Here is a 15,019-nt window from a genome sequence, read left to right as displayed (position 1 = left end):
TTTGAAATGCTGGTAACAAGCAGATTTGTTCTAAATTCATTGCGGGAATTATCATTTAGAGGTGATTATATTCAAGTGACTACCTTGGCCATTTCCAAATATAGCTCTTGTATGGGGATATATATGGACTGCCACGGACTGATCTGCTTCTACCACCTTGCAGTAGAATCTCCCTCTCTATAATGCTAAATATGTCTGAACCTTTAACCAATTTCATATTATTACAATTTATCATCCATGTTCGGTGTGTGTGTATTAGATGGAAGCTTGTTTAAGTAGGGCCCTCTCTTTACCTTGTTTCTGTCCAAACTGTGTTATGCACTACTTGTTTTGTCCTGGTTATCCATTGTACAGCACTGCGTAATATGACAGCGCTATATAAAACAATAATATATGTGCGTGTGTGCGTGCGCACACATCGATCCCACTTACAGCCAATATGTGCATGACTGATATAATCTGTAATAAATGTAACGCCTGCACGACCAGGACATTTGGAATCAAATAAAACGTATCAGTACCGACACCTCACACCAGACCCTAATAAATATTGTAGGGAGTAGGGGCCAGACACTTCATAAGCAATCTGATATTTTTAAGAGCCAACGGAGAGCTGCAAACAGAGATCCATTTAAAGTTATCAAAGAATTAGGAGCTGTGGTATCCTGAGGTCTACACCTTAAATACCCCATCAGGCTTCAGAAGTCTGCATCATACAGTGCAATTCTAACTCTGTTCATAATTAAAAGGATGGGTCTTGGAATTCCTATACGCCATGTTATTCCAGCACAGAGGAGGGCAACGCTTCCATGCCGATGTCAGACAACAAGAGCCCTTTGGTCTGCTGGAGTAATTCAGACTGTTTCCTGTATTTAAACCCCACCCTGGACAAGATCGCAGTCGCTGCTTTCTCTCTGCCCCCCCAAGTGCTTACCCAACGTGGAGAGAATAAGCGGCCTTTTGTTGTGGGCCTCCTCCACACACCCCCTTATAAATTCTCCAGCTTTTCATTAGCCTTTCTTTCAAGTCAATTGCCGGAATGAGAACGGACACATTGGTGATTTATGTCCCATGGCAAGGACTTCAAATATCCAGCAGTTTCACACAATTTCACATAAATTGCTCCATTAAATACTGTATGTAACCAGTGAAGAAGTCCCTAAAAACCTTAATCTTTGTTCCACCTGCCCAGCTCAAATTTCCATGTTAAGTTTACAGTCTTAGTTATTGTGAAAGAGCCTTCTATCAGTTTTGTCCCAACCGCCAAGATGCACCAATATCCAGGGAAAGGTACACATTCGGCCATGCACATGTCCACAAAGCAGGTGCCAATACGGAAAATAACATGGGTCTAACATGGCAGAATATACATCCCCTCCTTCCTCACCAGAATGTAACCTAAATATACAGAATGTTCTGCATTGAGCTTGGAAGCTCCAGCATTGTTCTGGTGTTCATGGTGACTTTCCAATGGCCAGATATTAACAGTTCATACATTCATTGTAGTCAACCAACGACTACAGCAGGGATTAAATACATGGAAATAGATCATGCCCAGCAAATACAGGGGGTCATACTGTGCTCTACCAATTTCATTGTGAGATAGTCTTGAGTAATCTTTAGGCGGCAGGTAATCAGACACTGTATCTGAGGGAGTGTCCCACAAGATGCTTTTATCATTATATTCACTTACTTATTACACCAATGCATACGGGACTTTGTGAGAGGTCATTACTTGGAATACTGTCAGTATGTGATGTGTGTCTATTTATTATACACACACACAGCTGTGTGCTGGTTAGAAGGGCACACTATAATATATAGCTGTATTACGAAAAAAAACAAAAAACATATGGTGCTAAATTAATACTCATTTGTTGAAACTGAAAGGGACAGGTAATATGCGATCTTATATATGATCTTTTACTGTTGTATAGAGCAGTTAAAGTGACATTCTGAATAATACATAGCCTGGCATGGCAACTGTCAAAGAGTGCATGGGGTAGCGCAGTGTAGCTTGGAATACAATGGCTGCCCTGGCTGGCAAATAATGCTCCTGCAGCAAGCCGTCATTTACTCTCTGAGCGGGGCTTTCAGGGCATTATACAGGCTGCTGGGACACACAGGGTTAAGTAATGGCTAGCAGGATTGCACACAGAAGACCACTCCTCCTACATCCATTGTTCCCAAATGTGTTGTTCCCTCATTCCACAACATGGGGTGTGACAGTCATCAAAACCGTTCGATATTCACTACAGCGGAGCTCAACTGCATTCTATTCTCATTATACGAAGCGGGATAAGGACCCTGCCTCCCAACACATACCGTGTGCTTTAATTGTGTATAAAAGGCAGCAGCCCGATTAATAAAAAAAAAAAAAAAAGACAATAGAATCTAATGTCACTCATACTCTTTGGTACATTGCCTACATTATTTGCACTGCATTTAAGATCAACTTTCAAGCCCCATATCATAGCAACCCTACAAACATGCCCAGGAGACAGCTCCGCTTACCTTGTAACTGCTTGAACCGTCCCTCAAGCTGGTTGTAATTGTAAGGAACCTGGGCTGTGTATCCGGGGGACAATGGCCCTGGGATGCTAGAGGTCCGCTGCAATTCCATTTACCAAACAAACACTACAACGTGCCGCACCGAAAGAATTCATAAAACGCACAAAGTTCCGACACACGCGCAGGCGGCTTCCAGTTTCCTTCACGAGCGTGGCCGGTGAGACTGCACAGTCTTTAGGTAAACAGGGTTTAGGTACAAAATCCACAGGCACGTTTATGACAAGCTCCAAGTATTAGATTCAACCGTCAACCAGACAGGATCTGCCAGGACAGCGGGGGTTTCAAAGCCGATCTAATCCGCCGTCGGCAGTAAGTGTTTCCTGCATGCATCGGCAGCAGCGTGAGAGTAGTGGGCACTCTTCAGAAAGCCTGCAGGAGCAGCAGCACACCTCCTGGAACCATTCTCCTGTAATTTAATCAGTAGCCGCGCTGTGTATTTAGTGGTGATGTCACTTGATTAGCATAAGACATTGTAAAGGAAACGGAGGCCGTACCAACCACATGCAGAGGGTAGGAGGCAGCAACAACAACAGGAACACACAAAAATGCACAGCATGAGAAAACATTCGGGGGGAGAAAAGATCAATGGCTAACAGCCTTGCTAAAAGTACATTGAAGGACAGAATACTATAGGGGATTTTCTAGCGTGATTACTCACGAGAAGACTCTTGGTACGATCCTGAGCAAAGCTCCTGGAATTACAATCTTTTGTTTAAGAGCCTCATGTAACGGAAAAGTGTCCAATTACCATCAAATGGAAACGAGGACAGTCGTCTCCTGGTCGCTTTACTCAAATCAATAGATGTCACACAGTTGCAATGAGCAATTTATTGCTTTGGTTGAAAAACCATACATTGTATCAGTGCGTTGTTATAATACGTTCACAATGTACCACGGCATTCTGCAGACGCACAGCTACCTTTACAATTATTATATAGCAAATACTAAAATGTTTGCAGTCAAAAGTATCTTTACAAGATTATTAAACATTACATTTAGCAGTATGAGTGGAATAAAACTACATCACTTGTGCGGAGTAACTATTAATGTCAGAACACGATCAATGAAACTAATAATTGTGGTCTTTTAATCGTTTTTAAACGGTCCTGCTAGTTTATTTAATGAAAGCTTTAGGATAATAAGGCACAGAAAAGCAGACATCAAAAACCTTCATTTAACATCACTGCGCTAAAATGCATTAAACAAGTTACACAGGTTTAAAATACGCATGGCATTAAAGGCGCAGTTCCAGCTATTCTGCTTAATTTAACACTTATGTAACTAAACACAGCCTTCAGATTAAACCACCAATGGAAAGAATAAAATGACATACCTTCTAAGGGTTAATCGCTGAACATACTAGAGAGAGCAATTAATGGAACAGCACCTCTAATCGGTCATTTATCATGAGGTCAAGCACAGGGTTTATTACCTCAAATCTATTTGGTAAAATTTTAAAAACATCCATTTGTTGTTTTTTTTTGCATTACTGAAGAGAAAGATAAACTACCTTTAAAAAAAAATAAAAAAAATGTAGTGGCTTTTTTCACGCAGGACAAGATTCGGTTTTCGAATAAGATATCAATTAGGGCTGGGCTGCTCCTATAACTGTAAAGGTGCCACGAGTTCAGAATCGATGGCCCACATACCATCAGTAGCCATTTAAAGAAAGGGACAATGGCCTGACATTTCTTCAATGAACATTAGTTACAGACGGAGTAGCGTGGATCAATGATCTACAAACCTTTTAGCGGTTCAAAGGGGTATTTAACGGCTTACTACTAGTTATTTTATGAATCTATTAAATGCAACACAGTTATTTGGTTCAGAAGATGAAGACGTTTACCACCGAAGAGCATGTGGGGCAAAACTTTCATAACTTGGTACTGCCCTGTCTAGTCGTAGAGGTGGTAATGGAGGCTAATAACTGAAATTAATGGCTGTCAACATCTTCTTTGCGGAGAAAATAGGGTAGTTAAGGCTGCGCATACTACGACATATACGAATGTGCTCCCGTATTGAATGGGTAAACCCAGAGAGCAGTGACAGGGAATGCTGGCACATCCCAACTGGCCAACATTACCTGTGGATGTAACGATATCAGCCGGAACAATAACTCGCCTGTATTATCTCGCATCGTAGGCCAGTGTCAACAAACACGAGTGTGACAGTTCCATATGTTACAGTCAAGTACCAATATCAGCCCGTTCTCACTGCGACACGTCTTAATATGCAACAGAGAGCCTCACATCATAAATAAAAACTATTTCAACGTGTTTAAGAAGCCAAGCCATTGACAGACACAAACGGGATAATGTACAGAAAGAGATGCTGGTGTAAAGTCTAAAACAGTACCGGTAAACTCAAATTGGTTGCCACGGTGATAATTCCAAACTTTGCGCTGTTTTAGATATAGGAACAAGCCTCATGGGACTAGAACAGGCATATGCTAAAAGTTAGCAGGAACAGTCCAATGGTTTCCATGGTTACTGCTCCACATTGGGTCTTATAAACACTGACTGTCCAACGTATCTCAGCTTTGGTATGCAACTAAGCAGTATGCCAATTCCGTTTATGTAGGTTATGGGCACACAATCAGAACATACAAAGGTCAGCCAGGCACGAAAAAATTTAGTACAAAATATGTACTGTATATAAATAGCCAAATACCTTAAATGTTTTCAAACCTAAGGGAAAATTTATCCAGAAGGCCAACAATGGTGACACTCTGTCCCAAGAATCCCGCGCTCCACCCTCGGCAAACAGCGTTTCTATGGAGTAACCAACACCCCAAGCCTAACTATCGATAAGGCACACAAAGATGTAGAAAAAAAAGTCATGAAGTGTTCACACAACCATTATCCTTGAGATTGGGTGTTTGATTTACTAAAGGCTTAAAAAATCAAGGACATGAAATCATACACAGATGATGCAAAACTGTACGGGATCCATTCACTTACAGTGACCTGCGGATTAAAAGGAACGATTCTGATTAAAGTCTGCCAACGACTGAGGAGCAATTACTTTCAACAAAAATATGGCCGCTCAGGTAAAGAAAAACATGGTTTAGAAGTTCTCAAAGAGTGCTATGATCACCATGAGGAACATTCAGATGTGGGCTGGCATGTTGCATAAAGTAGGCTCGTGTGAAAAGACTGGGCAATAATCTACTTTCGATTTTGTCACACTAATTAGTTCGAGTTAAGGAAGCAAATACCTTGGGCTTGCCTGCCAAGACAATGTGGATACAGCCAGCATCCATCACTAGATTGTAGGCATCAAAAAATAAAAATACTGGAGGAAAGTATGAGATAATGAGATCATTACCTTTATTTCCTATTTTAAGGGACATTTGGGGGTTTTGTATAAAAAAAAATATTTAGCTTAGAATCTAAAAAGTTGCCATATTACTATAGCAACCAATGGATTGTTTCTACAGTCTGGACCATACCATGGGTTGCTGTGCTGTAGTAACTGTAGAAAGTCTACATAAACAATAAGTTTTATGCCAAGCAGTTACACACATAGGAGCTGGCAACACACCCTGCTGCTGTGAGATGGGATGACAGCAATCTCTTAGCTGGCTCTTAGTTTACACTCCACACTTATACATCATGTCTTATAGATCTAGGCACTGGGCAGCATCACTCAAAGAGAGGGGTGACCAATGTGTGATCAACAATCTTTTCAAAAGCCTAGAATAAATGTAGCCATGTGATAAGAACTCCCACGATTCTCTGCCAACATTTGATTGCTCACATGATAGCAGGTGAGACTTTGCAGGATTAATTTTGATAACTAGTTATATTCTGCTGATCTGTGATAGGGAAGAAGGAATGGGGGTTGTGGTGAGATAATCAACATGCTCGTTCACTGAGCAGGCAACCGGTTCTAAACTGTGCAGAATCTGGAATCTATGGTTCCGCACTCCAACATCATATCAGCAATAAAACTGTCCTCTAAATGGATCAAATACTCTAACACAGTGGTTCTCAACCCGTGTATCCTCAGGACCCACATTTGTCTTTGGTCATTAAGTCGCGACCCAAAAATAACCTCAGAAAAGATGAGGGAGTAGAAAGGCTGTCCGCGGGCTGCAGCAGGAAGAGGGGAGGAGCAATCAGAGAAAAACTTTATTCACCTCCCACTAGGAGCAGACAGCAACCGCAAACCAATCAAGCAACTTGCTTTGCGGTCGGGGAGTAATACTAAAGTACATGCCGGACCGGAGCTGCCTGATGGCCCTGATTGCTGCGGCCGCGGTCCTGACAGCCTGCTGCTCCCGGATTGCTGCTAGAATGTGTAAGGCAGCCCCAGGAAAGTGAAATTTTCCCAGTATGCCTCAAGTCCGGCCCTGACCCTTCCGCGACCCACTGAAGGTTGAGAACCACTGCTCTAACACATTCAACAACAACTAAACCGCTGAATTCAGGAGGACATTAGTATGCAAGAACATGCCAAGAATGACTAGAACAAAGTTTGGCTTACATTACACGTTATCTGGAAAGGTTGAATAACCTTATGCATTAAGTGGGATGGTGAAATAAGTCAACTATGAAGAAGCCCAAAGAAATTTCACTCTTAAAGAAAAGTACTTTTAACCTACTAAGCAGAACAAATACATGCCTGCCACGTGTGCCCTTTCTTAAAAGGGGTTTTCTTTCACTTGTCAGTGCTTCCCAGGTTTGATGGACAGAGGCTTCTGATACCCCAGTGTATCCCCCCAACATTTCAGGGGTCCACACTGGGACATCTTGTTGAGGGGTGTGGCTGGAGGCAGGAAGGGGTGTGGCTGGAGGCAGGGCCAAGACTGCCCTCTTACCTGAAGAGCCAACTTGTGCTTCAGAGCTTCATGTGGGAGCTGCAAAAGGGGTCTCTGTTGCAATAGAACAGAACTTCATTGATTTGACAGCTTCCTTGACCGGTCAGAGAAGATCAGAGGATCCCTCTTCCGGCCCATGATCCCCCACGGTCTGTAAAGTGGGACAGGTGTTAAGCTGGCCCCCCACCAAAATAAAAATAAAAAAACAGGTCTGTCCTGCAGAAAATGGAGAAGCTGGGGGTTTGTTTCAGGCTCATTTCTTCCTCGCAGTAGCACAGGCCGTTTAATCAGCCTCTCTGATATATCTGACCTTCATTAGATTTGCAGCCCAGCGTTTCGTAGGATGTGATAGATATGAAGCTTTCTTCCACCATATGTTGTGTTACTTATGGCTATATATACACAATATTTACCCCAAGCTAAAGAAAGGGTGATCATACCTGGGAGTTCAGGGTTATGATTATTTAACATAAGAAGCAAAACCCAGTCAACTCCAGACAATTTTACTTCTCCACAGGGTTTAACAGATTTGTTTGTGAATTGCAGCATTTGTTAGACTCCCAATCGCCTCTCGTGCATTAAGAGTCTATATGAAGGCCTGATGAGAACATGGACCGGTACCTACATGGACCGTCTGATTTACCCGTATTTTAAAAACCCTCTTAATACACAGCTTAGATCTACAAACGCCGAAGAAATGACTTGCTTTGTGGTCAATGACTCAACCAAAGCAGTTATTGTTGTGTCAGAGTAGGTCATTTCAAAAGTTATTGCAGCCATATATACTTGAATCATACCCCATTACACACAGATTCCTTCCTGTCACAAGGGAAAAGACTTTGGCAATCACAAGCAGATACGGACTTCATCATCCTGAAGATGTCTGTTTGCCTTCCAACGGCAAATGGCGCCTGATGGATGTAAAACAGCACGGAGAAAGATTTACACGGTGTTCTTATCCTGCGATGGTGAGATCAGACACAAGGTGGTCTCCCCTGTGCTACGACCTAAGATATGTAGTAGCGGGTATATGCAGAAAAGGGACCCATATAACAGTGGGCTAGCAATGTAAAGATCTGTATATTTACTACAGAATTCATGAAGAACTCTGGGAATGTTGTATTTTCAATTCTGTGCAGCAGTATTTTAGAAATGCCCTTATTGACGTGACTATTTTATGTTGGTAGGTTTTTTTCTTAATCTAATACACAAACAATGCCGCAATCTAACGTTAAATTGCCCATTTGGCTGTCCCTGCGTTAATAAAACAAATCAGAGGAGTACACAGAGTTCATCCTTTCAGAAAACAGACACAGTATTTACTGAAATTTAAACTGTAATCACATTTTAAAACCACAGTAAGATCATTCTTCTTACACCACAAGCTTTATTTACAAATAGTTGTCTTCCGCCTGCACAAGGAAAATAAAACAGAAAGAGGAAAGCCTTCTACAAAGAAACTCTGGCTGTGTTTTAGAGGGACGGAAACTTGAAAGCCCAGAATGAATCAGGCTTTAGGAGTTAGGATCTTCTCATCCATCTGCCTATAGTGAGGTCAAAGTATGATGAGCATAGTTCACCTATAGTTTCACCTTCTTGGTCACTGGACCTCAAGGTTTTATTTGCACTTCTGATGAGCAAGTGTCCTGGGATTCAAGGGTTCTCTGTGATCAGCCATGGTCATCCCAATGTTTTCCCCAGATGCATGTAGTTACAAAAGAAATATCAAATCAGTGTGCGGACTAGCAGCCGTCTCCCCTTTGCTAGTACGGAGTAAATAACTATGAATGAAGCATATGATTCTTATTGACATTTCTTGCCTCTCATACACATTACAACAAGTATGACAAAAAGTAAAATGGAGATACACGGTTGTTGCTCAACAGCAATTGCCATGATGTTCAAGCAGCCCCTTGGATGCTTACACCGTTTCTAAAAGAAATGCCTTATGTCATCCCTCTATCCACGAAAATAATCAGCCACAACAAGCTGAATATATTCTCCCCCAAAACCCAAGTACAATAGGCTCTTCACTTGGAAATCACAAGGGTTTCATGTGCAAAGAATCCCAAAACATAAAGCTTCTTCTATTCATAATATTTTTAAGCTGTGAATAAACCTGTTGTTTAACTCTGCATTCCGAAGATCATCGATTTCAAATTAGACAAAAATACGTTATTTTTCCCCAAAGGCAAATTATAATTTTTCTTATCTCATTTCATGCAAGCTTTATGCATGAGAGTGTTTTATGTAATATTTCTCTGAACGTAGTAAATAACAGTCTATGTTATATGAAAACGTAGCTTTATGCTGGCCGCTCTAGGACGGCTGCTAAGGAACATTCCAACAGAAACCTGCTGTGATTAAACCAGGCCAAGTTCCCAATGATGTACCGTAGATTCTAATGCTTTCATATTATTCTGTATAATAGTCTGTTATAATAATGAAGTGTGCATGTATATATATATATATATATATATGTCTAAACTATACTAAAAGACAAAGTGTAGAATGGTTCATGAAAATAAAACCCAAGGTGGGAGAATAGTTCAGCACAGACATATATATATTATTTATATTTATAAATAAAAGGTCATGTCACCATGGGAATTGCTGGTCCCGAATTGTGTCAGGTTGTTTCAAATTGCCACGGTGTGATCTTGCTCTGTGTGAAAGGCAATTTAGGGTGCAAACAACGTGCTCCTCAAGCGGCGTATGCTTGCTAGAAGCGGACATTATGTCAGGAGGTTAGCAGGCACAGAACTGCAAAGCATTCTCCGGACTTTGAAGAATACAGGAGGTAAGCACGGCGGTATTACGGTGGAGGCTGGCTGACGTTATGAATAAAGGGGTGGAATACAGGTTGTTGGGTGGGTGGTGAGTGTTGGTAAGGCATGGCTGGTGTCATTTTTGCCACGTCTTCAGCGTTTTTGCATTAACGTACAGCTCGTTTGCACAATACTACAAAAATAAGTTTAGGATCGCCACAAACAAGTAAGAAGTTTGGTCAGAATCGATATCCTGTATGCCAAGAACGGAGGCTATGAGGAGATGGAGAACTGAGAAAAAACTGAAACCATGGGATCTCACAAAGCCGAGAATTAAGACTCCCTCAAACAATTGCAGGGCTTCCTTTCATCTGTTTCCTACTTCAAATCAACAAGGAAATTGCCTTCTTTACCACCCCATGTGTCCCCCCCCCAATAACTTAAGATCTTCATACACGTATCCTTGTTTTGAAAAAGTACCATTAGCAATTTACGAGCCCCTCTTCATTTCTGTAGAAAAGAGGAGTGAAGTACGAGGCAAGCCCACCAAAGGGATACCTTTCATCATTCAGAAATGGGCAGGAAACCAATGGGAAAAAGAAGCTCTAAATATGATGTCATATTTTAACCATTGTTATAGAGATTTAAAAAAAAGTGTCCCAGCCAGGAGACATTTCTACCACTTGAGTTTCATTTATTAATTAGACAACAAGTTCATCACGTGTTTTCTCCGGCTGCCAGACCGGCCTCGTACTGCTGGCTGGCGACAATCAATGAGGCTTGTTTTGCAAAGTACATTAAGCGTCCAAGGAGGTATTGTGGCTCAATTACTGGCAACAAGCCATGTTTCAGAAGGATTTATCTCCATTAGATGCAAAACTAAGTCAAAAATGTTCTCCCGCACAAACCTAAACAGCAGAATGTTCTCCCTTCGTACATTCTACTGCTCCCAGCTATTTCATCACCAAGAAGGTGAACAATGGATTCCACACTGAGAGGGTTAACATTTACATTGTCCCTTTCCTGGCAAAGCAATCGTTTCTCACCAAGAGCAAACATTTTTATTTTACTTTTTGTCCAAAAATGCTGCCATTTACAAACAAGTGAAACACAATCCTGATCAATCACTGGGATTAAAAAGCAGATATATGTATTTTATGGTTATCAGATTGTGTGTCATACTTTACTACTTTTAGGAGATATTTGGGTTCTTTTTTCCTTCAAACTTTTATAAAGCTTTAGAGGGAAAGTAATTAGCCGCTAATAAATGCATAATTCAGAGCCCGTGTTTAGTGTCCACACAGCAGTCACATCTGGAGCTTAAACTGATTAAATGTACATTGAGACGGACATCTGCTAATATAGTTATCCTGGTTTTAGGTTTCTCTCCTGTATCAAGTGAATCCTTCGGATGTCCTTCTCCGTTCGTTCACGGAGCGCTGCATGCTCGTTTATTATTTAAAAGCATCTTGTGGCCTTCAATCCTCCGCTAAGGTAATTCTCTGTAAACCAACACATTTCCTTCCAAAGAAACATAACACTGGCTCAATAATAATCCATAATATTCTCAATACCTAAAACATGGACAAAAAACACATTTATTTGTATAAGCACATACTATTAAATTCAAATAAATCAAGCTCATATATCCAAGTACACTGTGTTTTTAAAGCGCCTTTGGGAAGATAATAGAGGTGTGTCCATGAGTAATTCTCTAAACATTTTATCATTTTTGTAGAAATCATCAGAAAACCAAAATGGTCCAAAAAGCCGAACGTTTCTTACACTCAGGAGCCTAATTATGCGTGCGTGTTCAAGAAAGCCGTTCTAGTATGTACCAGAATGCAATATGAAATATCTATTCTCTTCCGTAATGCATGTCCTTCACTCCAGGATTGATCTGAACTAATGACTTCCCGAGTGAAGTCTGCATAAAGTGCCCATTAACAGGACGCTAATGTACCCGGGTGCAGCTAATCATTTTTCTGTCTACGCAGTTATGTTTAGTGTTTTTACTATCAAGCTTGCCAACTATTGCTACAACCCCCCATGATATTATGCTAGCCTATGTCCAGTAAAATGCTGACTGGAGATAATGGGAGTTTGACACTGTAAAAATAAGCGGTTTGCTATTTTTGGTTAGAGAATAGAGAATACTACACAATCCTAAAACATCCCCCTGTCCCACCCCAGATGGTAGATGGATTCGTGATAATCAGAGGAGTAACCCATGTCTCTTCCGAGATCGCGGAAAGATGTGCAGCGCAATGAAGTTCGGGAGCGGCCATGAAGGCATCCTGTTTATCTCTGGGGATCCTGGCAGCCTTGGGAATGACGGATGAAGGAAGCACTTCAATAAAAAGATGGTCAAGCTGAGGAAATGGGTTTCTCCAACGCATGAGCAGGGGCTTCGAAAAAGCCTGGGGAGGCCACCCTCACGCTTCCTTTACCTAAGGGAATGTTGACAATACCGGATCCTCTCCCTGAGAGCTCTATTGTATGAGATAAGGAAAAGTATGTCTGTTCCTTCTAAAAGAATGCTTAAGATCAAACTCTTCTGGTCTTCTCATAGACATCTGGAAAGGCATTTAGCCGAGTGCAGTTCCTTCTGTGGTAGATGGACCCCTTGGCTGAGATAACTATGCTGCAGGATGGGTTACCCCACATTTTGATATAGATCACAGATGCGAAAGAATACAGAAAAATACAGCGGATGATTGCTTTCCTGTCGGTAATATCACAGCTAAATAGCAACATAAATGTTAAAACACAGGAATTCCCGCAGAAAAACAGATTTACGAAGCATTCAATGCTGATATGGATAACGAAGCACACTGCTGTAAATAACGATCGCAGATAAAATTAATTGGGGTTAAAAATTAGTCTTGTTATATGTTCTGATTTTATAATAAATATGCTATATTTGTGAATAAGATCATATTGACCATAGTGATGCTGATGATGACCAATAAAGGCCTACAGCAGTCCAAACGGTGCGAGCTTTGGGTTTCTTCTAACAAATAGTTCTGTTTAGACACAAAAAAATAACCCGCACCATTTGATGAGCTATCCTATTTCTGAGATCATAAGCCAAAAGGGGGCCAGCTTTATTGACGAAACTTTGTCCGTATGCATTCCAGACTCAGCTATCAAGCATTACATACAATTCCCCATAAACTTCTCAGTGTTTCAAAGTTCAGATCCTTTATTGCCATGAGAGGGAACCTTGGAACGGCTGAAAAGGGCTGGATCCTGTCATATGAGCCACAATACAGCGTTCAAGCATAGATTGCAGGGAAGGGATAGAGTTAATCGCACAGCCACAATGTCCTTGACAAATAACTGCTCTAAAACGCAGATTTCAATCATGTGAGCTTGTGGTTAGAGTAACCGGGCTGTACATATAATCAGATGAATGGTGCGTATTATATGGGACACAGATAAACACTTAAGAAAATGCCAACCAGAACTGGGTAAAAAAACTGAATGCAGCGGGGTTACAGGGAACATGAAGGGTATATGAAGGTGCATAGCAATTCATTTTAAAGGTGGGTTATATTCTCTACATGGGGAGCAAGAAGGAACCCAAACTATTTCAGGACCAATTCAACACATTTCATGTCACTGACAGAATAGAGAGATCAGGGCACTTAAGGCAGTCATATACCCCGTATGACAGGCTGTGGATAGGGTTTGGCTCCATGACCAACCCTTCACCAGCCCCCTGGCTGCCAACCCATTTACTAACCTTTGCAGATTGTGGGCAACGTGAGTGTATAATCTGCCCGGCTGGGACCTGGAGCCACGTTTACGCCTCAGAGTACAGAAGAAAAATTTGCCCAAGCCATGGCACAGGCGGAGGCGGTATAAAGAGTTTTGGCCAATTGTACTGCTCAGTCACATTATCCAGAAAATACAAAAGAATATTATAGTTCTTATGGTTATTTTAGTAAGCCGCTTCACACATGCGTTAATGCCAGTTTGATACTGAACTATTAAACACCAGAATGCTTAGGGTGTCCTGCCGATACATTAGTCAGTGTCCATGTGATTAGGACCAAGCCATTCTATTGTTTACCACAAGGTAGTGTTATAAAGGAGTCAGGGTAGCAGATTGTGCTAAGATAACAGAACACATACTCGTGACTAATATGCAGCTACCTGAATTCATTATGCAAAAACTATAACATACATTTGGAAACTAATTTTGATACCAGTAATAACAAAGCCACTTTAAAAGCCCTAGCGTGGTATGTCTTTCACACGACCTTGCCAGGTTTTGGGAGCTTTAGCAAGTGCTGTAGCCAACCTGCAAGCTCATTGCCTGATCCTGTACTACAACTTAATGGGACCGCAACAATGTTTTGCCGCTCCACAGATACAGGACGCGGTTATTTTAATCTGAATTATCTCAGGTGACTTGGCTTACCTGCTAGAGCTTTGATACGTGAACGTTCAAACAGCCGGGCAGAGCTGTTCTCGTTGTCCCATTCATCGTCCCAGCGATTGTTGACATCGCTGTATTGCTGTTGGATCTCAATGTTGTCGTAGTCAGTCGCGACAGCCGTCATTCTGCTCTTCCTTAACCTCTCATCAGCTTCAGTTCACTCGGATCTGCGGAAACAAATCATTTCATTAGCGAGGGCTTCTATCAGGGGTATGAAGGCACAGGGTATTTCACAGGCATTTTAAATTCAATTAAGAAAACAGCTTGGAAGAGGACTCTGATTTCATTTACTGACCAGACAATATTCCTTTAAATAAACTTTTCAAAAAAACACAGCCAGCAAAACATGAAAGATCTCGAAAAATTTCCCGCACAAATGAACTGAACCTAAAATGAAGGACATACACATGT

At 41.4% G+C, this 15,019-nt stretch overlaps 1 protein-coding gene across 2 annotated transcripts in view; it reads right to left on the bottom strand.

The window, feature by feature from the left end:
* LOC149303184 (spectrin beta chain, non-erythrocytic 1-like) overlaps positions 1-14,765 on the bottom strand; it is a 63,524-nt gene extending 48,759 nt beyond the window's left edge. The window contains exon 1 of one of the 2 annotated variants that reach the window (XM_089481622.1): positions 14,591-14,765. In XM_089481622.1, coding sequence (XP_089337748.1) covers positions 14,591-14,732 — 142 coding nt within the window. In that variant the 5' untranslated portion in view covers positions 14,733-14,765. Of the gene's footprint in view, positions 1-2,514; positions 2,624-14,590 lie in introns of those variants that run through there. The other variant, XM_089481623.1, reaches the window with a different exon arrangement.
* Positions 14,766-15,019: the final 254 nt, after the last annotated feature.

The sequence above is a fragment of the Sceloporus occidentalis genome, unplaced genomic scaffold (genome assembly GCF_023333645.1).
Source record: "Sceloporus occidentalis isolate IW3139 unplaced genomic scaffold, rSceOcc1.0.p SCAF_15, whole genome shotgun sequence".
NCBI lineage: Eukaryota > Metazoa > Chordata > Lepidosauria > Squamata > Phrynosomatidae > Sceloporus > Sceloporus occidentalis.
This window is presented reverse-complemented; position numbering and strand designations above follow the sequence as displayed.